Source organism: Rhinatrema bivittatum, chromosome 2 (assembly GCF_901001135.1).
Source record: "Rhinatrema bivittatum chromosome 2, aRhiBiv1.1, whole genome shotgun sequence".
Taxonomy (NCBI): domain Eukaryota; kingdom Metazoa; phylum Chordata; class Amphibia; order Gymnophiona; family Rhinatrematidae; genus Rhinatrema; species Rhinatrema bivittatum.
In genome coordinates, this window is record NC_042616.1 from 596,578,155 (window position 1) to 596,602,187 (window position 24,033).

Consider the following 24,033-nt stretch of genomic DNA (forward strand, 5'->3'; position numbering starts at 1 on the left):
AAACTCATCATTCCTCATAAATCAGCAAGCAATAAAATCCAGTTTCCTAGCGTGTAGCAGATGGACTCAGGACCAATGGGTATAGTATACTCCTGTTAGCAGTTGGAGATGGATCAGATTTCAATCTGACGTCAGCTCCTAGTACATATACCCCTGCAAGAAATGCAGCTCTTCAGTATTTTCCATCTCCATAGCAGTTAGGGACTATCTGCATGCTCTTACAGCTTTTGAACCAAATCCAAAGAAGAAAACCAAAATTAAAGGGGAAAACCTACCTGAAGACAAGCCCCGCTCTCCTGCGGAGATGCCCTCGGGTCCCTCCCCAGTTGAGATTCCCGAGGTGATTTCCGTGGTCCCTTGGAGGTGAGCCTCGGTCCGGCGGCCGAATCGCGGCGAGGACCCAGCCCCTCAGGCGCGGCTGAGAGGCAGTGGGTACACCCCTCAAGCGCGGCAGTGAAGGTATTGGCGCTCTCCCCCCGCAGCCGGAGACCGCCCGGAACGAAACCGGGAAGCGCCGAAGACAAGGTAAGGTGGAAATCTGCTGTTTGAACCGGTCTCTGAGGATCGAGGAGGAGCATAGATCACCGATCGGAACCAGTGCCACCGGGTTGATCCGCCTTAGCAGGTCCAGGCCCCGGCTATTTCCAAGGGTCTGCCCACGTGGAGACCCTCCGAGGAGGTCGCCATATTACCCGCATGCTCGCCGTCGCCATCTTGGCCCTATTTGCTGCGCCGTACGCTGTTCGATCCAAGCTCACAAATCGAGCTAAGCGCACAAAAATCCTTGTGCGCATAAACTTACGCGCACATAAAACCTTGCGCGCATAAGTTGCACGCACAGAGCCGGGCGTATATCTGACGCACTGGAGCACACAAGAGCTTACGCGTCCACAGACATGGCACCTCCAGAAACAGGAATTAAATCTCAAGGCCTCTGCCCTGCATGCTACATCAGAGCCGCACAGAGTTAGGAGACAGACGCCCTGTGCGCACACAGTGAGGAGGCCCTGGGAGATCCAGATCAGGGCCAATCCCACCCAGGGCCCAGTGCTAGCTCCTCAGGGGGTACCCCGGACCTAGCAGGCCCCAGTGGGTCCCCCCCCACAGACGGGGACCCCCAGAGAACCTGCACCCCTCAACTTAGACCCAGCGTCGATATCTTGGGTGGAGTTATTTAAGGGGATTCACGCCTTTGTCAAGATGCAAACTGTACCTCTGGCTGATCAGCCACATACTCCACCGGAGGACCCTCATGCCCCAGGACCCTCGAGGCCTAGGCACAGGCTCCCACCACCCAGAAGCCCCGCCTACGGGGACACGAATTTCTCCGAAGAGGAAGTTGAGCCCCTGGAGGAGGGGGAACTTCCCTCGGGGACAGAGCCACACCGAACCATGAGACGCTTCTTCACAAAGGACGAGCTCCTGGACCTCGTATCCCAATGCCTAACGGAACTCGCTATCCCGGGCCAAGGCACCTCGGGTGAACCTATAACGAACCCCCTGCTGGAGGGCCTTCGCCAGACGTCTCGCCATTTTCCTCTCTTACAGGCGGCACAACAGCTAATTGACCTGGAATGGAATGTCCCGGAGTCCACATTCAAAGGGGGACGAGCCTTGTCAGCCATGTACCCCCTGGACCCAGCTACCAAGGAGCTTCTGGCATGCCCTAGAGTGGACGCCATAGTCTGCGCAGTTGCCAAGCGCACTACCATCCCAGTGGAGGGAGGAGCGGCACTCAAGGATGCACATGACCAGCGCCTGGAAGCCATCCTAAAACAGTCATTTGAAGTTGCAGCTATGTCACTGCAAATTGCGGCCTGCCAAGCCAGGAATAACACTCCGGGAGAAGACATGGAACCAGCAGTATCATTCCTCACTGACGCTGCCTCCGATCTAGTGCGCACAGCAGCCAGAGGAGTGTCGTCCGCAGTGGCAACCAGGAGACCACTCTGGCTTCGAAGTTGGTCGGCTGATGCCTCTTCCAAGACGCTCCTCACAAGGAATGCCTTTCAAAGGATCCCTCCTGTTCGGCAGCGAGCTAGAGAAACTGGCCAACAAATGCGGCGACTCCCCATTACCACGCCTGCCGGAAGACAAGACGAAGAGAAACCAGCGTCCCTTCCACAGGTCTGCCAGGGGCAGAAGTTCGCAGCGCTTCAACCCTTACAAGAGCAACTATCAAGCACCCCACCCTACAGGCAGGAACCAGCCCTTTCGGACCAAACACAAGAGGGGAGCCAGCTCGGGGACAGGCCCCAGCCGCGCCCCACAATGAGAATCAGCCGACCCATCCAAGGGAAGAAGCCATAGGGGGCAGACTAGCCCTATTCTACCGCAGATGGGTCAAGAGAACTTCGGACAAGTGGGTCCTAGCCATCATCCGGGAGGGGTACTACATGGATTTCCTTCGAACCCCTCCAGACAGGTTCGTGGAATCCCCCAGCCACGACCTCCTCAAGAGGGTGGCAATGGAAGCTACTCTATCCAGACTTCTGGCCCTCGAGGCCATAACTCCGGTGCCTACACAGGAAATGAATACTGGACATTACTCCATCTACTTTGTCGTACCCAAGAAAGAGGGTACATTCAGGCCTCTCCTGGACCTCAAGTCAGTCAACCGCCACCTAAGGATCCCCCGTTTCCGCATGGAAACCCTACAATCCGTCATATGCGCAATACAACCAGGAGAGTTTCTCACATCCCTGGATCTTTCGGAGGCCTACTTACACATCCCAATTCATCAGGAGCACCAGCGCTACCTACGCTTCAAGGTCCTGGATCGTCACTATCCGTTCCGGGCACTACCCTTCGGGTTAGCCACAGCACCCCGGACGTTCACCAAGGTAATAGTAGTGGTGGCGGCAACACTGAGGAAGGAAGGAATCCTCGTTCACCCTTACCTAGACGATTGGCTGATCAGGGCAAAGTCACCGGAGGAAAGCCACCAAGCAACCAGCAGAGTCATAACACTACTGGAAAGCCTAGGATGGGTGGTCAACATAAACAAAAGCTCCCTACAGCCCTCACAGTCGCTGGAATACCTAGGAGTCAGATTCGACACCAAGGAAGACAAGGTCAGCAGACCCCCACAAGGAGATGAAAACTGTGGAACCGGCTGCAGACCTTGCTGAGCGTTCCTCGTCCCACAGCATGGGACTACCTGCAAGTCCTCGGGCTGATGGCATCCACACTGGAAGTGGTGCCATGGGCGCGAGCCCACATGAGGCCCCTACAACGCTCACTTCTATCGCGGTGGAGCCCACGGTCCCAGAACTACACCGTACGTCTACCACTCCCGGGCAGAATCCGGACCCAGCTACGGTGGTGGCTGCAGACCAGCCACATGAGCCGGGGATCAAGACTATCCTCCCCAACCTGGACCCTGCTCACCACAGATGCCAGTCCACGGATGGGGAGCACACTACGAAGAGTTAACCGCCCAAGGACGGTGGAACGCAGAAGAGGTGGGATGGAATATCAACCGCCTAGAAGCGCAGGCAGTCAGACTAGCCTGCCTGCGGTTCGCCCACAGACTCCGAGACAAAGCGGTCAGGGTGATGTTTGACAACACCATGACTGTGGCCTACATCAACCGACAAGGCAGAACCAGAAGTCAACAGGTGTCCCTAGAAATAGACCTCCTGATGGCGTGGGTGGAAGCAAATCTCCACGTGATCTCCGCAGACAACATCACGGCAGACTTCCTCAGCAGGGAAAGTCTAAACCCAGGAGAATGGAAGCTGTCGTCCACAGCCTTCCAGATGATAGTGAATCGGTGGGGGACCCCAGACATGGACCTTCTAGCAAGCAGATCCAACGCTCAAGTACCCAGATACTTCAGCAGCAGGCGGGATCCGCAGTCCCAGGGCATCGATGCCCTGGTACACACCTGTAAGGAAATAACAAAACGGTGGATGCCACAAGAGAGTCTTTTTCAATTTTTAATCATGGAGACGTAAAATATCATGTACAAGTGCCCTTGTACATGATATTTTACATCTCCATGATTAAAAATTGAAAAAGACTCTCTTGTGGCATCCACCGTTTTGTTATTTCCTTACGGCTTCACTGTATCGCCTACCTTGTTGTTTTTTGGGTCCATCCCTGGTACACACCTGGCCACCGGGGACCCTGCTATACGCCTTCCCGCTGTGGCCCTTGCTAGGAGCAATCATACACAAGATACAGCGACACAGAGAACTAGTTCTTCTGGTGGCTCCAGATTGGCCAAGAAGACCCTGGTACGCAGACATGAGAAGACTACTGGCAGGGAATCCACTACCCCTGCCCCCACACAGAGACCTACTACAACAAGGTCCGATCCTTCATGAGGACCCAGCTCAATTCTCTCTTACGGTCTGGCCATTGAGAGGGCCCGCCTGAGAGAGAGCAGATACTCGGGGGTGGTAATAGATACTCTCCTCCGAGCATGCAAGTTCTCCACATCTCTAACGTACATAAGGATCTGGAGAGTTTTTTTGAGGCCTGGTGCGAAGACCACAATGTCAAGCCACGCTCCTCCAATGTCCCCGTGATCCTGGAATTCTTACAGAATGGACTACAGAAAGGTCTGTCCCTCAACTCCATCAAGGTACAAGTGGCAGCATTGTCATGTTACGGCTCCGGGAGTGAGGGCAACAGCATAGCCTCGCACCAAGATGTATCACGCTTCCTGAAAGGAGTCAAACACATCCGCCCACCACTAAAGTGGCCATTACCTCTATGGAACCTCAACCTCGTCTTGGAGTTCCTAGCGGGATCCGCCTTCAGACCCCTCCAAGGCCTGTCCCTCCTTCTGTTAACCTTAAAGACGGTGTTCTTGCTGGCCGTGTGTTCAGCCTGCCACATCTCGGAACTACAAGCACTGTCCTGTCGTGAGCCGTTCTTCAGACTCACCCCGGGGTCCATCCAACTACGCACGGTGCCCTCCTTCCTCCCCAAAGTGGTCTCACACTTCCACCTTAACCAAACCAACTCACTACCAACGATGGGATGGCTTGAAGAATTCGGAAGAAGCCCGTAGTCTATGCCACCTCAACATCGGCAGACTCCTATCCAGATACCTTGAAGTGGTGGAACCAGTACGAAAGACAGACCACCTTTTCGTCCTTCACAGCGGAAAGAGGTAAGGAGAAGCAGCCTCGCGGGCAACCATTGCCCGCTGGATCAAAGAAGTCATCAAGGCGGCCTACGTAGAAGCTGGAAAACCTCCTCCTCTACAGGTCAAGGCCCATTCTACCAGAGCCCAGGCGGTATCCTGGGCAGAAACTAGAATTTTGTCACCTGCCGAGATCTGCAGGGCGGCAACGTGGTCCTCCATCCATACCTTCTCCAGATTCTACCGTCTGGATGTGCAGGCTCAGGAGGACACGGCATTTGCAAGGGCAATTCTAAGTGGACCACGGGCAGCCTCCCACCCGGTTCGGGAGTAGCTTTTATACATCCCATTGGTCCTGAGTCCATCTGCTACATGCTAGGAAATGGAGAAATTACTTACCTGATAATTTCGTTTTCCTTAGTGTAGACAGATGGACTCAGCATCCCACCCTTGGCTGCCGTTATACATGGTTTTTTGTCAATGAATCAAGGGTAAGCCATGTTTTCATCTGCTAGGGCATCCACCCTGCCGGGTGTTGACACTTTCCGGTTGAGTACCCTGGCGGTCTCCAGCTATAGTCAATAACCAGTTCAAGTTAATCATGTTTTAAACGTTCTAACAAGTTATTAAGTTATTTAAGTTAATCAGTCAGTCACACATATATCCACAATGCTTTTCGAGGAGAATACTGAAGAACTGCACTTCCTGCAGGGGTATATGTACTAGGAGCTGATGTCAGATTGAAATCTGATCCGTCTCCAACTGCTAGGAGTACACTATACCCATTGGTCCTGAGTCCCTCTGTCTACACTAAGGAAAATGAAATTATCAGATAAGTAATTTCTCCAATATAAACCATTCATAATATTAAAATCATACTAATAAAAAGAATAAATGTTAAAACAGCCAACAAACTTCAGTAATTAAAAAAAACTTGTTATAAATTTCCCAAAACACCAAAAACATTTTTAAAATAGAAGAAACATCAAATGCTACCCAGTAATTAAAATAAGATTTTTAAAAACTCCTCTCCATGCCTGGGATCTTTTGATTTCCAGTCACTCTGCGATTGTCGTGGCTTGGGGAGGAAGGGCTGCACAAACTTTCTTCTATCTCTCATACACACAATAGCACCTTCATTCTCTCACACACTCTCTCATATGCGTGCCTGTGCTCTCACATACACTCCCTCTTTTTCTCACATACACAGGCGCTGTATGTATGTGTATTGCCTGCGAAAGCCCATATGTGACACACAGGCTTTCACAGCTAAACATGTGGACACAGACGCACGCATGCACAAGCAGGCTCCTAATCCCACCCCCTTTCTCTCTCTCTCACAGAGATATGCTCACATACAATCTCTCTCTTCCCTAAATGTTCGCTCATTCTCTCTCGAATGTGCAGGCAGCAGCTTTGGACTCATACAGCATCGCTCATGCTGTTGCTCACACACAACCTTTCTCATACTTTACTACTCACACAAACTCTCATGCTCTTTCCCCTCCCTGAATGTGCATTTTGGCCAGTGGCAGTAGTCTCTTCTCTTTGGCCCTGCCACCGATGCTGCAGCCACCTCTCTTCCACCGTGTGGATAGACAATCTTTCTTTGGCCACATGGCCTGGGCCCGATGAAGGCTATGCGGCCTGGGCTCGACATGGCAACATTTTGTCTTTGGCTGCGTGGCCTAGATGTAACCATGAACCTTTCTTCAGCCGCGCGGGCCAGCCCCATTCAGCAGCCTTCTTTCTTCGGCTCGGGCCCAGCTGGGATTGAAAAAAAAATAGTGGGACCACTGAGACTCGTGGCATTGTGCTTGAGACTCGAGGCATGGGCCCAATATGCCTGGTGCTAATGATGCCTCCACTGCCATGCAACACTACTGTATGAGAAAGATGGGAGGAAGGGAGACCATTGTGCACAGCATGGATCTTGCTGCGGCACACCAGTGTGCCATGGCACAGTGCTTGAGAAGCTTTGTTTTAGATGAAGACTTTTGTGATGAGGTCATAGAAAAGGTTTCCTTCTGACAACTCTCCCAAGCAGATCATTGTTGTGTAAGCAATGCTGTACTGTGGACCTATGGACAATCACTCCAATGGTAGATAAACTTTTCAGCAGGTCTGTAGTGATCTGTGTGTGCTGTTTTGCAGATACAACCAGTTTACGGGTAGTTCTCTCAAGATTTTCTGGTCTTCCAGATCTTGTCCTGACTGCAACAGTTCCATTAACTTCCATTTCTTAACTGATTTTCTGACAGCTGAGATTACTAGCTGGAAGTGTTTAGAGATTTTTAAAATCTTTTCCCTGCTTTGTAAAAGTGAATTATCTTTATCATATGCTCAGACAGCTGATTGATGGAGCCCATGGTTGTTGAAAGTAAACAGAACAGTGGGAGTCAGAGTATTTGTTCAAGGCCAAACTTGTCAATGTGTTTTGAATTTTAACTTTTTCGTCTAAAAAGTAGTAATCAGCTGGAAGGTGCAAAAAAGTTGGCAACATGTCATTTTCACTTTTACGTTCTCATTTTAAGAATGCACATAAAAACTGTTTGTACTTTCTTTCTCGGATGCTTTCAACTCTCAGCCCACTCTGTTAACATTTAACTTTGTACCACATAGATGCTGTGTCAGCTTCTGCCTATACTTAGAGATTTATTAAAACAAAATTTTGACCAGGGGTGTCTAAACTTTTCCACACAATTGTATAGAGTTACAATTGTGCAGTGACATCACTGCAGTTACATATATGGCGTTACAGTCCTAGTGATATCAGCAACCTTGATGCAGTGTTAGTCATTTATGAGCACTGTGGTAAAAAAAAAAAAGAGCTAATTTTTTTAAAACTCTTTTTCTGTATTATCAAGCTCTCTTGATCTTTTACCTTCCATGTAGGATGAGCTCTACACCTCTAGTAAAATGTCTTCATTGGTTACCATTTGAAAAATGAGTACATTTTAAACTTATGATTTTGATGTACAAGGCATTGAATGGAGAAGGGGGCAGGCTATCTTCAGGATAAGGTTAAGGGCTATGTACCCACTCGTAATCTCCGCTCAAAATCGTCAGTGTTGGAATCAGTCCCTTCAAGACAGGATATACACAAAATCTCCATCAAGAAACAGATATTCTCCGTCATTTACCCAGAGTTATGGAACTCATCCCCATTAGAGATGAAATTGGAGCAGAATTTTCTTAACTTTTCTTAACTTTTCTTAACTTTAGAAAAATTTTAGAAAAAAGTTAAGACGTGGCTTTTTCCATCTTAACCCAAGGTTAGATACATTCTGTGAGCAGCATAAATATTTGGGGTTAAAATGTTTTGTTTTATTTTGAGTATGTATTTTTGAAGTTTGAATTTGTTTTATTTTGTTTTAAAATTGGTATATACTGTTTGTATTTTGCTGTAAACTGCTCTGGCAAGACTTGATGTCTGTTGAGCAGTATGTAAGAAATGAGAAATAAATAAATACAACAGAAAACAATTATTCAAACTCAAGCAGACAGTGGTACAGTAATCACACTTAGAGTAAAGGGAGAACTAATTTTTAAAACTGCAGCTTTCAAAATCAGCTAACTATGGTTATGTTCATTTACAGTAGCAGAATGAAAATATTGATTGCCCTTTAAGGTTTATAAAAAATGAAAAGATTTGGCTGGATAAATACTATGTTTTTAAAATGTAGTTAGTGTAAGGTTTTCTTAATGCCTTTACAGCATAACTGGTTTTTGTTTTTTTAATTTTAAACTAATTTATTAACTTATTTTCTTTGACACTAGGTATCAAGCATGATGGAACAATGTGTGACACGTGTCGCCAGCAACCCATCATTGGTATTCGCTGGAAGTGTGCCGAGTGCACAAATTATGATCTGTGCACTGTCTGTTACCATGGAGATAAACATCATCTGAGGCATCGTTTTTATCGCATCACTACACCAGGAAGTGAAAGGTAACAAAAAGAAGAGTAGTCTTATGAAGAGGTGGAATTGTTAAATGACTGTGTTCGACTTATTCTTATGCAAGTTTGAGAATGAACATAAACAGCAAGTTGGCTTAGTGTGAGGATACCCATGTGCAGTGCTGCCCTTCTGCCAGTAGGGGCCCTCAGTGGGCCATGGTCTTGGCTGCTCAGTCCTCCAAGCCATACGGTTTGGAGATCCCACTGGCAGCCATGTTTACAGCATGACTCAACATTGTCATACCCTTATAAGTCTGCCTTCCTGTAAATTCCTTGGCTCAGCTTGGGTCTAACCTTACTTCTTGCCGTGGCTAACTGTACTTCTTAGCCTTGTATTCTTGTTTTGTTCTCTGCCCTGTACTTGGCCCACTTATTGTGGCCTTCTAGTTCTGTGTGTCTGTCTTGATGGTAGTTCTTTTCTGTTCTTGTTTTGATCCTGCCTGCGTCTTGTGCGTGTCTGGTGTGTTCTGGCCTTCTTGTTAACGTGTATTGTATTTTGTCTAGTTTTGCAGTCACTCTTGTGTTCTTGTCCTTGCTCCAGCCCTTTCTTAGTGGGTACCTTCTAGTCTCTGCCAGCATCTCCAGTGAAGTCTTGACAGCCACCAGAACATGAAGGCTCAACCTAAGAGGGAAATGACTGGTCAGGCAGAAGTTACTTTCATGCACAGCTTGTTCCTGGCTCCTGCCCTGGGGCTTATCCCTATAAGTGGCAACGATGCCCTGGCACTTAACAGCCTTCATAAACAGTTTGCAGTTTTGAAAGTTTAGTCCCCGATTTCACGCTTTGTGCCATATGGATAATGTTAAAATTGAAAGCCGCTTGATTTTAAAAAGCCAATCAGAGCAATATTTTTTTCAAATTGAGTATTTTCTGTTTTTGCTTTTGAATTTGGGTACTTCTGGCTAGCTTTTTGTATCTGTAAATGTTGCACTAATTCTAATCTTATCCACCTAATATGCTAACTACATAGCCATTATTAGAAAACTGAAATAGAGACCATCATACTTAGTGTCCAATAGAATTAGTGTACTATAATTTCTATCTGTTGTGGTTTAGTATAGAGTCTGTAAATGGTGTCCCATTATGACTTAAGTTTTTAATGTAACCTATTTTGTCCTATGCTAGCTTTATGACATAAAAGGTAGTGATGTCATCAAGAAAGATACAAATGCTCTGTATTTAACATACAAATGGGGACAAACTGGAAGCCTTCATGAAAATATTACCCACAGATTTCAACATTTACTGTATCCTGTAACTCCATCTTTGATCAGTAGTTCATTTGGTAGCATTGTTGTAGGGAACTTCTCCTGCAAATGTGATTTGCAGAATATTTGTTTAGTAAGGAAAACATTATGCCAATAATCTTACTCATGTTTGATATTAATGCAGCAATAGGAAAGGGGTGAGAGACCTTTGAGATTTTGTGAGTCATTGATTTGCTGCTTCTCTTGCTGTGTAGCTGAGCAGGCAGATTCTATAGTAGTTTGAATGTTGAATTGGAGGAGGAGAAACTGAGCATCTCCTCTGGGCAGGAGTTTGCTGTCCTGGTACCCTATTGCGACCTAGGGCTATGCAAGGTTGAGGTTTTGGCCTGGGTCTAGGCCTTGTCAGCTGATTTCCCCCACCCCCCCTTCCAAACCAGGTAAGTGGGGTCCAAGGAGGATCCCTGCTCTGGCATTTGTTTGGGTTGGAGGGATAGGTGATGGGGACGGGAGGTCCCGTTTCATTTATTTCTTTCCATTTTTTAAATGTTTGTTTCTTTTAATTTTTTTATTTAGTTTAAAAAAATAAAATTTGTGGAGAACCCCCAAAATGAAACAATTTTTTGCTTCTTCCCACCTCCAACAAATACTTTGCCTCTGGTTGTCTTGAAGCAATGTGGTGGGTTTTTTTTTTTAATCATTTATAATTTTTATTACAATACAGTGCTTCAAAACCAAGGCAATGAAGAAACAATTGCAATACAAGAAAAAAAACAAGTCTACATATTAAAATCATATGTCCACATTAATAGTAGAGGCAACTAATGGGGGATAAAGAGGAAACTAGGTTTGTTTTTAAAATAATCAAATATCTCTTTTTAAGAGATGGATAGGATATATTACTATATAGTGAAATTTAATACTCCTGAATTAAATCTTTGTCTTTATGATGGTTCTCTTCTTACTGCTGTTTGTGATATTTTAAATGGCACTAGTGTAGCTGACTTGAAATTAATTATTTCATACTATTATTTAATCCTGAAGTTTTGTTGTAGGAATTAGATATTCTCAGAGTCAGCAGAGATTAGTATCTTTGGTTATTAATATCAGTGTGCCTTATGTTTGCATTTCTGACCATCTTGGGTGCACATAAAATGACATTTTTGTTTTGCTAAACTGGAGAAGTTTGAACAGTAGTACACATACAATATAACATTTTTGTCTGCATGTTTTAATTGTAGAGTATTGTTGGAATCTCGACGCAAATCTAAGAAAATTACAGCAAGAGGAATCTTTGCAAGTGCTAGGGTTGTGCGAGGAGTTGACTGGCAGTGGGAGGACCAAGATGGTGGTAATGGTCGTAGAGGGAAGGTAAGAAACCTTTCATTACAGCTGGAAGCTTGGGGAATAAGAATAAACACACTATAGTTATACACTGAAAGCGAAAGATTATTTATCTGTTGCTAAGCATGCTAAATTAGCTATGACAAGTGGATGACCTCATCCGGCAGCACTGAATGGACTTCTTTATTAGCTAGTAGAGCTTTGAACGCTACTAAGCATGTGTGGGAATTCCTGCATGTGCATTGCTTCATGAAACTCCTTGGTCATTTTTTTTGTCCGAGCACAGCATGGAAATATTCTCATTTCCTAGCGTGTAGCAGATGGACTCAAAACAAATGGGTATAGTGTGCTCGTGCTAGCAGTTGGAGACGGATCTGACGTCAGCACGGGTACATATACCCCCACAGGAAGTGCCGCAAATCAGTAATTTCCGTCTCCAAAGCAGTTTGGAGCTACCTCACGCTCGCTGAGCGTGTTTCCAAATTCTAACGACTAAATTCCTAGAAGAAACCTATTGAAGTCAAGCCCCGCACTCCTGCGGTGATACCTGGCGGTCACTCACCCTGTTGAGTTTCCCGAGCTGACTTCCGTGGTCCCTCGGAGGTAAGAGCCTTGGTCCGGTGGCCGGTTCGCGGCAGGGACCTAGCCCCAGAGTGAGAAGGGCTCGGGCGCGGCTTGGCCCCCGAGCGAGACGAGTTCGGGCGCGGCCTGGAGACAGCCTCGGTCCCGGCGTGGACTTGGCCCCCGAGCGAGATGAGTTCGGGAGCGGGCGCACTTCCTTATGCGCGGCGGTTGAAGGTACTCTCCCCCGCAGCCGGAGACCGCCCGGGTCGCAGCCGGGAAGCGCCGAAGACAATGTAAGGCGTATATCTTTACTTGGTCTCCGAGGAAGTGTGGATTCGCTGGGCCTGCCTACGAGGCAGCACGCCAAGGAGGTCGCCATTTTTGCCAGCCTACTCATCTTCAAGCCGATGAGCGCACGTTGCTAAGCTAAGCGCATGCGATAGGCGTAGGTTGTTAGCGCACGCGATAGGCGCAAGTTCGCACATTGTACTCCGCCCACGTATAGCCATTTATAAGACCGTGTATAGGCGCACGTTTATAAGACGCCCGTGGATGGGCGCACGTCTATAAAACGCCCGTTCTAGGCGCATGCTGTTACGCGCACTTGTGGGGATGTGAAAAGAATGTATAGTCCCTCTGCGGGGTTTCTATGCCTCTACACGTCCAGCAGGTTTCTCCCCTGGAGGAAATGCTTAAGACAAATGCGTCCAGATTTAGCTCCCAGTCCTTCTCTTGAGGAATTATTCATGCGGGGTTGAATGGTAAGGTTAAAATCCCCTGCAATAATCAGATGTCCTTCCTCTAAATTGTCTAAAAGGGCTCCCAGGTTGTCGATAATACACTGTTGGTCAGTATTGGGTGCATAAACATTTAGTAGGGTATATTCTCTCTGCCCATTTCGAATTGTAAAAGTAAATAATGCCCCATTGGATCCGCCGTACATTTCAATACCTGGCACTGTAACTTTATGTAACAATATGCTCACCCCTGAATAGTGCGCCAGCTTGGAAGCCGCAGCATGGAATTAGCGCGGGAATAGATGCCACTGTAGCAGCTGTTCATACCGCCGTTTCAAATGGGCTTCTTGAAGGAATAGAATATCTGCCCTTGAATTTTGGGCCTCAGTCCTAAGCAGTTGCCTTTTTTTGTGGGATATTTAATCCCCACGTTGAGGGATAGGATTTTAATCGACATCATCCTTCTGAATAAAATATAGTGATTAATCTATACCTATAATAAAGCCCCATGCTGTGACCTCTTTTGCCTGAGCTGCATTCTGTTATTCCTCCCATGTACTGCCAATCGCATGGCGCCCTCTGCCAGTAAGACTGAACATTAATGAAACACTGTTATCCTGCAGAACTGTGTAATATGTCAAGCTTTCATATATGCCCTTCGTTAAACCCTCAGCCTGCGCCCCCCCCTCCCATTCCCTGTTCATACCCGCTGTTATTTACCCATAGCAGATCTGCACAGGCAGATGGAGGCGGGTTCATACACGGAACATGCACCACTCCTCCCTGAGCCAGTCTATTTAATGAAAGCCAACCTTATATTTTTAAGTTTAGAATCTCTATCAAACTATTAAGTATTCCTGAACTGTGGAACACCTCCAGATAGTAACTCAATCAAGTCTTCGTAGTTTTCCAGGTCTAGATCTATGTTTAGGGTGTTCACCCCTTCCCATTGTCTTGCTCCGGTATTCCGTCCCCCGAGTTCCTGTGTAGTCTCCTGCCACCTTTACGGATCCTCTGCCATCGAGGGGTGTCTGGGGGAGCTGGAGGAAGATTCTTCCTTGGTGCTGCTATTTTCACTATGTGGCCTGCCTCTTTCAAAATGGCTGCCGCTTCTTCCATAGTTTTGGCCCTGGATGTTGTGCCTTGGATTGTCATAGCAATACCGAAGGGGAAAAGCCATCTATACCTTATGCCCTCTTTTCTCAGGACCGCAGTGATATCTCTAAAGTCCATTCTCCTCCGCAGTGTCAATGGGGATAAGCCTGCAAATACCATAATCATATGAGACTCCCACAGCCAAGTTGGTTGTTTCCTAGCCTCCAAAAATATTTTTTCTTTCACTGAATACCTATTAAAGCAAACAAGAATGTCCCTTGGTTTGTCGTTCACTTTGGGGCCTAGCGACCAGTGAGCCCTCTCCAGCTCCACTGCAGGTTAGCCATCACCCTCGGCATTGTTTTGTTGTCGCAGTAAAAATCCACAAATTTTCTGGATGGTTGCTCTACATTCAGAATATTCATCAGTTTTTGGGATGCCATGGAATCGCAAGTTTTTTAGTCTACTTCAGTTTTCCAAGTCCTCCAATTTTGCTTGGATGTCAGCGTTATCATTTGTGATTTGGACGTATGATTTCTGTAGTGTCTCAGTTTTCACGGCTTGTGCATCTAGTCTCATATCGTAGTTATCCACTCTCCTCCCGATCTCCGCCATTTCCTCTCTTATGTCCGCCATTCTAGTAAGAAGCTCCTGTTTACTGTCTTTCATTTCCTTCCTTAAGTCACTAAACCAACGATGGAATTTGTCTCCGGTAGGTAATTCAGTGAGACTAGCTGCGTTTCCCCCCACCCCCAGATCGCTCCCGTCTTCTGATTCATTTTCACCTGAGTTTGTGGCTTCATGGTCTCCTACAGGCCCATCTTCATGGCTCGAGCTTTTAGCGAAGGAGAATTGTTTGAAGTCAGGACCCTTTTTCTTCTGGGCCATCGTGGGGTGCTTTCTCACTCAGGTAATGAAGTTCTGTGGGGTTATCTTTCGTTTTTACGAGTGCTCAGTTTCTGGCTCGGGGATTGCAGGAGCTCAGGATCATGCGTCCATCTTGCTCTGTGGTGAGAGTGCCCCCCCCCCCCCAAGCTTGTTTTTAATCCTTTTTGTACAATTTTTCACAAATTTGTTGGCTAGTAGTATGCTAAATATTCACTGTCTTGCAAATGATTAGTTATTAAAGTACAACATATTTTGACTTTAAATGCTCATTAAAGAGAGTTCAAAAACTGCTTTGTCATGTACAGTTTTCTCTCTATGGTTGTTAATCTTTCATTGCCATACTCTCACTATCTCCTAGCTCATTTTACTATTTGCCAGTAGGAAGGATTTCATGAGGTAACCTTTCATGTCCTATAGAAAGTCATCTCTTGGGCTCGATCCTATGGCTCAGTGGAAAGCATTGCTATGTGGAGGTCTTTTGTTCCATTCCCAAGCTTGGGTTCTGTTCTTCGTACTAGCCAGGGCTGAGGTTGCTGTAGAGGTAGAATTCATTGCTATTGCTTTGAGGGAGTCAGTTATCACGCCACAGCAATACACGGTAGCTGTACTTAGGGCCCATGATGATAGTGTTCTGAAGTGGGAGGTTCCTGGCTGAGGATTGTTAATTACTCCTGTGGGAATTCTGCATTGCGCAGTTGCATAAAATTTGTGCAGCATTCCTCTTCTGTGCAAAATTCTGCATTTTCCCCCCACAAAATTAGGCATGGGAACCAGAAAGCAGCAGCAATGGTAGACAAGGCCAGAAGGAAGGAAAGGAGTATTTCAGGTGTCAGCTGTAAATGAGAAAGGAGGAGCGGCAGTCTGGCCTGCACAAACCAGAAGCGAATTGGGAGAGTAGGTGTTGGCATATGCAGGCTGGAAGAGATGACCTTGCAGCATCTGGCTTGGCATGCATGGCATAAAGAGAGGACTACTGTCCCAGTGGAGCCTGAATGAACAAAGTAGATGGCAAACTTGGGGGAAAGTAGGAGAGAGCGGGGAGTCTTGCTAAAGAGGGGCTGTTCGACAGAGAAAGCTAGGGGAGGCCTTATTGAGGTGAAGGGAGAGAACAAGGAGGAGGAGCTCTCCCTCTGTCTGGCCTCCAGGAGTCGAGTCTAGGGGACAGAGAGGAATTGGAGGTCTTCCTGGGAGGGGGAGCAGACAGAGAAACAGTTGGGGGGGGTGTCTTGCTGGGGTGCGGGGAGGGACAGAGGGAGCAGGGGAGGGTTTCAAGCCTTGTTTGGTACTTACTGGGGCAAGGGGGAAGAGACAGAATGAAGGGAGGTGGATTGAGTCTGGTGGGGCAGAGAAAAATCTGGTAGGGGGAAAGGGACTGGAGAAGGGGGGGGTTCAGCCCTTGAGGGGAAGGGAGAGGTAACAAGTGAATTGGTAGATTGTCCTGAGGGGGAGGAGGGATCAAGCATGGAAAAGGGGTTCAAACCATAAGAGGGAGACAGCTGAGAAGGGTCATTGAGCTTGAGAGAGGGGAGAACAATCTGGAGGGGCCAGGTCTTATAGGAAAAATCTCCAAAAAGAAATAAAAATCCTGCATCTTTTAGTAATAACTTTTTTTTTTTCTGTATTACACTGTGATGACGCAAGGGCTTCATGCAGGATAAACAGGACAGTTATGGATTCCAGAAGGCAGAGAGCGCTCTACATGGAGGTTGAAGGGGACCGTGCTTTAAGAGGAAAAGAAATGTAAACAATAGTTGGCAAGGGGATTGTAATGCCAGAAAGAACAGAAAGCAGAGGACTGCTTGGAAATGTAGTTTTGAAATTCTTAACAAAGAAATAATTAGGAGCCAGGCAGTAGCCAGAGAGAGGTGCAAATTGGGAGATCCTACTGGTTAGGTGTGCCTGCAGTAGAGGGTTGGGAAACACTGGCCTACACCCTTTAGTTTTGCTTTTAAATCTGCAAAAAGATACGGTTGGGAAGTAAGTGCTATGTGGTCCTGGGAAATTGGGCTGGCCTACATCTGGCTGTTGATGTACCTTACTGGGGTGATTCTGGTGTCTGAAGAGAGAAACTGGAAAGTTAGTGTGAAGTAAATGCTGATATCTGAAATAAAGATTTTCTGATTGCAAGTAGCTGGCTTGTGTGTTCCAGAAAACTGCTAGCAGATTGTGCATGGCCCAGCCAGTTGTCTATTACATGCATCATAAATTAACTATTACTCAGAGATCATGATTATGTTGCAGAATTTTACAATATTATTTTTGCGCAGATTTTTCCTAGGAATAGTTAATGGGGGATGACTGGCTAAAGTAATTTGAAGGTGGAGAAAATTGGAGAAAACAAATTCCAGGTAGTTGTGAATTAAGGCTTATGGTGCTTTAGTCCAGTGGAAATCAGTTTCGATTGAGCTGGAAGCCAAAGGAGCAAATTGGTCATCACGCAGCCCTGAAGGGCTACCCCTGTGCTGTGCAGAGAATGGTAAGCAGCAAGTAAGAGAAGCAGGGGGACTTGGGGAAAATTTAAAATAGATTTTTGGCCCAGACAATCTTCATTTCTTTAAGGGAAAATTGATGGGGGGGGGGGGGGGGGGGGGGGGTGTTGTCTCTCTTAGGGAAGAGTGACTCTGTTTACTAAAATAAGAGAATAACATTTCTAACACAAACATCAAATTCTGTGAGCTTTCTTTAAATATGTTTTTAATAACTAAAAATTGAGCAGGTTATTGTAGAATTTAGCTGTTGTGCTTTCTGTTTCTCAGAGGATAATAGGCCAGTTTTTGTTACGAATCATAGGAAATGGCAGTTATAATTGGCAATCCAAAGTAATCTTTAACTTAGGTCACTGAAATAAAGCAAGGTGACAGAACTTGAAGATAAGGGCCCTAAAAGATGTATGCAGTATTTGTTTAAAGTACCTTTCCATGTTCAGATATTTCATCTTTTTGTCTAATTTATGCTTTGTGTTAATAATGAGATGTTTTCTCACTTTTTACTTTTTTGTGACTAATTGTGGTTAGAGGCAGTGAACTATTAAAATATTTTCAGCCTACGGGTATGTTGTGCGATAAATGTATTCTTCATTTTAACAAACAGGAGATATATGTGGAGGTTATATATTCTGCTGTGAAAGATTAACACAAAAATACCCAGGATGTTTTAATGGGTATTGCTATTGCCTGATTCATTCATGACATCAAACCATTTCACATTACATCCTGTTTTTATCTTGGTTTAAAAAAGACTGATTCATGTTAGGGCATGGTAACAAAAGATACAGCTGTATTAGGTAATAAAGTCCTAGCTGTAAGACAGAGGTAATTGTAGAAAGAATGATAATTATATGTCCTGTAGGTTTTTTTTTTTTTAAATATACTTTTTGCTTAGGTATTCAGTTTTGGACAGGAAATAATACCCACCTTAGTTTCTGCTGACATAAAACAAACAAATTTGGAAAGGGCATTAATAGTTCCATGAAAATTTAAGATATATGCATCTTCTCTTTAATGACTGTTCCATCCTCATAAGAAGTAAAGGGAGTTCTGTGGAGCAACTTCAGTGGCCTTATATTTTTTGTCCCTGTGGTAGTTTCTTCCAGCTCGATTGGAACTGGGCTGGGTTATGGCCTCACAAACTTCATTCACAGCAACTTGGACTCCCCCCCCCCCCCCCCCTCCCCCCCCCTATTTTATATACTTAATTTCACTTAACCTAGCCATTGCAGCAGTGTCTCCTGATCAGGGACCATGAACTGTGGCTCTCTTAAATGTGAAAGCATGGGCTCTTAGTGTGGTCACTAGGTGTCTCCAGTGAGCAAGGACTGGGATTTTCCTTCTTCCAGGGTTTAGAGGGCCGCCACCATAGCATCCCCATTTCTGGTTGCCCTCGTGAGCAGATTCCTGGCATTTGGAATTGAACCCAGCTCTTCTGCATTCAAAGCTGCCACACAACCAACAGATTAGCCCATCATTAAAAAAAAAAAAAAAAAAAAAGGGATGCATAGATATAGTCTTACAATGGAAATTTAACATGTAATCATTGCCATTTCAGGAATACTCATAATAGTTTGCAGGAAATTCTCAGACTTAAGACACAATTGGTTCCTGAAAACCATGTGTTAAGACAAAACGCACCTTGAAACTGTTTGTTACATATAAACAATGTTACAAATGGGGGATTATTTCTAGCACCAGAGCCCAGTATCCTATTTTTGCCAAAATAACCCTGAGTTTAGTAAAATATGGTACTGTAAAAAGCATAGACATATTTTAAAACATTACTTTTTTCTTTTTTGTATGAGGAAAATGCCATGGCAAGCCTACAGGATATTGCATTGATACTCTAGAGCAGTGGTTCTCAACCTTTTTCCCATCGTGACACACCTGACAGGCCTCGCTCACATGTGTGACACACTGCTCATTACAATTCACGGGGGAAATAAAAAGTAAAGGTCTGGTAATTATTTTTATTGTTTAAAATGACACAAGGGAAAGATACATATTCTGTCTGAACAGAAATTGCATAAATAGTAAACATCCCACACCAAAACAGCACCAATTTCCAGCACTTAAACAGTAACCACCTTACCTAAGAAAAGGCAACACTGAAAATATTACACCAGGCCTTATGACACCAATACATCTCCTATTAGGAAAACGGACCAAGTCAGGGTGCTATAGAGCCCTACACAGAAACTACACGCCAGCAGAAAACCTCACCTAAATCACATGTGCTGACCCTCACCTAACAAAGAATAAAGAGATCAAAACGCATAACTAGAAGCATGCAGACAAAAACTGAATTGGAAACTGCAACAAGCCAGAGTCTCTGTATGCAGTGTAATAAAGGGAAAAAGAAACATCACCCATCCTTATAAAACAAATCAAGAAATATAAAATCAGTAGCAGTAAAACCATACTAACAAAAAGAACAGATTATTTTGAAACAGCTGATGAGTGGAATATCCAATAATTAAAAACTCGTATAAAAAATTTCTAGATACCAATAAAATATTTCAAAATAGCAGACACAAAGACCCAGTAATGAAAAATAAGGATACAAAAATGTTTTTGCTGTGCATACCTGGGAACGTTTGATATTCAGGTCTCCTGAGATTATTTTGAATTAGCAGGAGGAGGGGTGGTTTGCTTGGAACTTTCTCCTCTCTCTGTCACATACCAGCGCTCTCTCTCACACTGGCTCTCAATGACACAACTATACACACATGCTCTCAGTCACTCACATATGCACATGCTTTTTCTCTCACTTATATAGGATCTTAATTACACATTTACACACATGCTATCTTTTCACTCTTACACACACAGGCTTTCAATCACACACATACATGCTGTCTTTTTCTCTCTCACACTCTCATTCACATGCTTACACACATGCTCTCTCTCTCATTTACACACAGGATCTCAATCACATACTCACATGCTCCCTCACCTAAACCAGCTCTCAGTCACACACAGACACACATGCTCTCTCTCTTACATATACACACAGGCTCTTAATCATACATACACATTATCTCTCTATGGTATCACTTAATATTTATTTCCTGCCTTATCTTCTTTCCAGCTTGTCTCAAGCTTCCAAGTTCTCTTTCCCTGTTGATTGTAACTTTGACTTATTCCTACCTATTTCGTTTACTTGAATTGTGACCCCTGTTATACCCTTGTTAATTGTAAACCGATCCGATATGGTTATTTACTATGAAGGTCGGTATAAAAAACTGTTAAATAAATAAATAAATAAATCTGTCTCACACACACAAAGGATCTCAATCATACACATACTCTTTCACACAAACAGGTTTTCAATTCCAAACTTACACATACAGGTTCCCAATCGTAAACTTGTATTCATGCTCTCTCTCTTTCTCACAGGCAGGCTCTCAATCACAGATATACTCTTTCAAATATACAGGCTCTCAATCATTCACATACATGCTATTTCAATCACACACATGCTTGCTTGCTTGCTTGCTCGCTCATTCACTCTCTCTCTCCCCCTCTCTCCCTCCCTCCCCTGAACTAGCGGCAGCAGCAGCCTCCTCCCAACCCTAACCTCCTTCATTTTCAGCCCTCGCGGAGAAAGGAGTCCCATCGGCCGCGGGGGTTGACGTTCTTCTTCATTTTTTTCCGAGCCGCGCTGCTCATTCCTCAGGCTGCGCCTCTCTTCTTTTCTTCGGGCCGATGCTGACCACACTAGCTCGCCCGCTGCTCACCATTTCCTCTTCTGGGCCGCAGGGGGGCGGGAAGAAAGAGACCATGCTGGTGCTGCTGACTCCAGCTGTTCTGCTGCGTTCCGCCCGGACTGACAGCATTTTAAGCCCGGGCAGAGGAGGACCGGGGAGCAGCTGGGTCAGCGGGGGACCGGGAAGTGTGGCGACACACCTATGTGTTCTTGGTGACACACACCGGTTGAGAACCACTGATCTAGAGGAGAGGAAGTCTCTGGTATTCTTCCTACTGACAGGACTATGCCAGGCCTCATGGTCGTCAGCATGTCTGTGTGTGCCTGTTGGGAGAAGCTTTAGCGTCTTAAAGTCGAAACAAGTGTGTTAGATTGGATAAGGCAGTTTAGAAACATAATTCCAAATAGTTGTAACTCGAAACATCGTAAGTTGAGGACTTCCTATATTGACTTTAATTTTATTACAGACACATTTGTATTTGGAAAATCAAGAAGAATTTACTAATGGTGTTCAATTAGGCACAGGAAATAGTAGGATGGGGTTTTTTGGGGTTTTTTTTTTTTTTTTTTGCATTCTTATGTTATACATTATTTTTAAAGGCTTTCCTTATGGTAACTTTTTTATATTGCTAAATATGTTTACTCATTGCTATAGTATTTAAATTGTCATTTGAATTAATATTTTTATCTGCCTTTTATCTTAGTTGAATATTAAGAAATAATTTGTAGTGACTGAGATTAGGGATAAATTTATCTCTAGGGGTATAATTTAATATCTTGAATTTTTGTTCTGTGTATTTAAACTATAGATTTTCCTTTAACTAAATATTAGAGAGACCAATAGTTAAGCTTTAAATATGCCCTTTAATATAGTGTTCAAGTTGAATATTTACTCAGAATCCTACATTAATGGTCAGTAGTTTTATAGAAGATGTAGGTATTGCTATAGATGATGATCTGATCCTGGTTTAGAAATTTTAAGTCACGTAAAATCTGTAGGAATTGATTAAAACTTTTGCAGCAGTCTTTATTTAACCCATGGGTTTGTGCTAGGAGAAGTTAAATTGGCTAATTTGGTCACCAGTTTGAATTTTCCCCTCCGACATTAAGCTTGAATTCTTCATTTACATGCCAGACAGAAATAATAGTCTTGAGACTTGTAGAGAAGTGCAAGAACAAATTGTCTTGGTCTTGATTTTGGCAAAGCCAAAGAAAGCATAGGCTGTAAATTTAAACTCAAGAGGACTGGTAATCGTATTCTGACCTAACAGAAATGAAAAATTAGTTTCTACTGCTTGTCTGGAATTATGCTACTCTTGTTTACATTTCATTCTATCATGAACTGTCTGGTTTTGTTATGTATTACCTTACAAAGGCACTGTCTAAATAAACAGGAATGAGTTTGCCCCTTAACCAAAGTTTATTTAGCAGTGTGCAAATGGTTGTGACAAAACTAATTTTATTAAAGGGGAATAAAAAGATTTGTAGAAGAATATTAAAGTTGTTGGATCCTATTAAATAGTGGGTTTTTTCCCTCAATTTTTGGGGCCTGTATGCCAAAGGTTTTCTCCCATTTTGTATGTATGGGAAAAATGCTTAATCCATAGAGCCGTTTGTAGCTATATAAAAAAAATAAAAAATTAACAGCTATTAAAGAAATGGAGGGAAGGTAGGCTTAGTGTTGATCTGATAGAATGCTGAGGGAAATGGTAGTTGGAAAGCTATGTTTTTAAGTTAATTGTTAGTATTAGTGAGGTGTACTGCTAGAATTTTTGTGTTTGTAAATCCATCTGAAACTTAATTAGATGATGATTGCAACAGGTTAAGTGTTGCTATTGCTCTGTGTTTTGTCCTGGTTCATACCCAGGAGATGAAAATGAAAACTTATCACGCTCAGCACATTAAAAGTATTGTCCAAGTAACAGATTTTTTTTTTTTTTTTTAAATCCTTTAGGTGACTGAGATCCAGGACTGGAGTGCTTCAAGCCCGCATAGTGCAGCATATGTTCTATGGGACAATGGCGCTAAAAACCTTTACAGAGTTGGCTTTGAAGGCATGGTAAGGTCTGCAGATATACAAAAGGCAAAATTTATTGGTGCTAGGGTGGGGGAGAGGGGAGGCTTTGTGTGTTTATCCTCCTCCTTTAGTAATACCCTCTGTCAGGCAACCTATTGTGAATGCAGCTGTGAGGGTCATGCATATACATTAAGGATAAAGCTGTTCTGGGTGCATTTGATTCACATGCAAGAATATACTTTGTTTCATGATAGCATGGTTAACTGTTTTACTTTAAAACAGTCATAAAAAGGGGTTGAATTAGCACATTTGGCATTATTGCTCATAAATTTTAATCAAAGCTTCAGCACTTGATTGGCATTGCTGCTCCCAAGTTTCAAATTTGTGCTAGTTTAACACTTGTTTTCATTTTACCATATGTCCAGTATATATGCAAGTATTTTTCTACTTAAAAATGAAATTGTGTAATATTCAAAAGCAATTAGTGTAAAGTGGTGTACCAAAATCTGTTTTGGATTAGGCTATTACACTTAGGGGTAGATTTAAAAAAAAATGCGTGTTCATGTGTGCATGCATGTTACAAAATCCGGTTTGTGTGGATGGGCTCTTCGTACGGGGGTGTATTTGAAGTTGCGCACAGCGATGTCATTTGCTTTTTTCCCAGTTCCCTCCCAGTCTGCTCCAATAAAGGAGCAAACCTTAAGGATAAAGGAGTGACCCTAAGATGACTATCTTGGTGGAGGGCGGCACTGCTCTCAAAGATTCTCAGATAGAAAGATTGTGGCTTTCTTAAAATGAGCCTTTTCTGCTTTGAACCTTGCTTCAGTTGTTATGGTATGAAGGCTGTTGTGGTTGTGAGATTGGGTGGCATATGCAGATTCTAAGACCCGGCTTAACATGCTTTCCTTCAAAGAGAGGTTTTTGT

The 24,033-nt window shown here is 44.3% G+C and overlaps 1 protein-coding gene across 2 annotated transcripts in view; it reads left to right on the top strand.

Annotated features, from left to right (window-relative positions):
- Window positions 1-24,033, top strand: part of MIB1 (mindbomb E3 ubiquitin protein ligase 1) — a 331,151-nt gene that overhangs the window by 36,200 nt on the left and 270,918 nt on the right. For both annotated transcript variants that reach the window (XM_029591112.1, XM_029591111.1), the window contains exons 2-4: window positions 8,879-9,050; window positions 11,507-11,636; window positions 23,046-23,150. In XM_029591112.1, coding sequence (XP_029446972.1) covers window positions 8,879-9,050; window positions 11,507-11,636; window positions 23,046-23,150 — 407 coding nt within the window. The remainder of the gene's footprint in view (window positions 1-8,878; window positions 9,051-11,506; window positions 11,637-23,045; window positions 23,151-24,033) is intronic.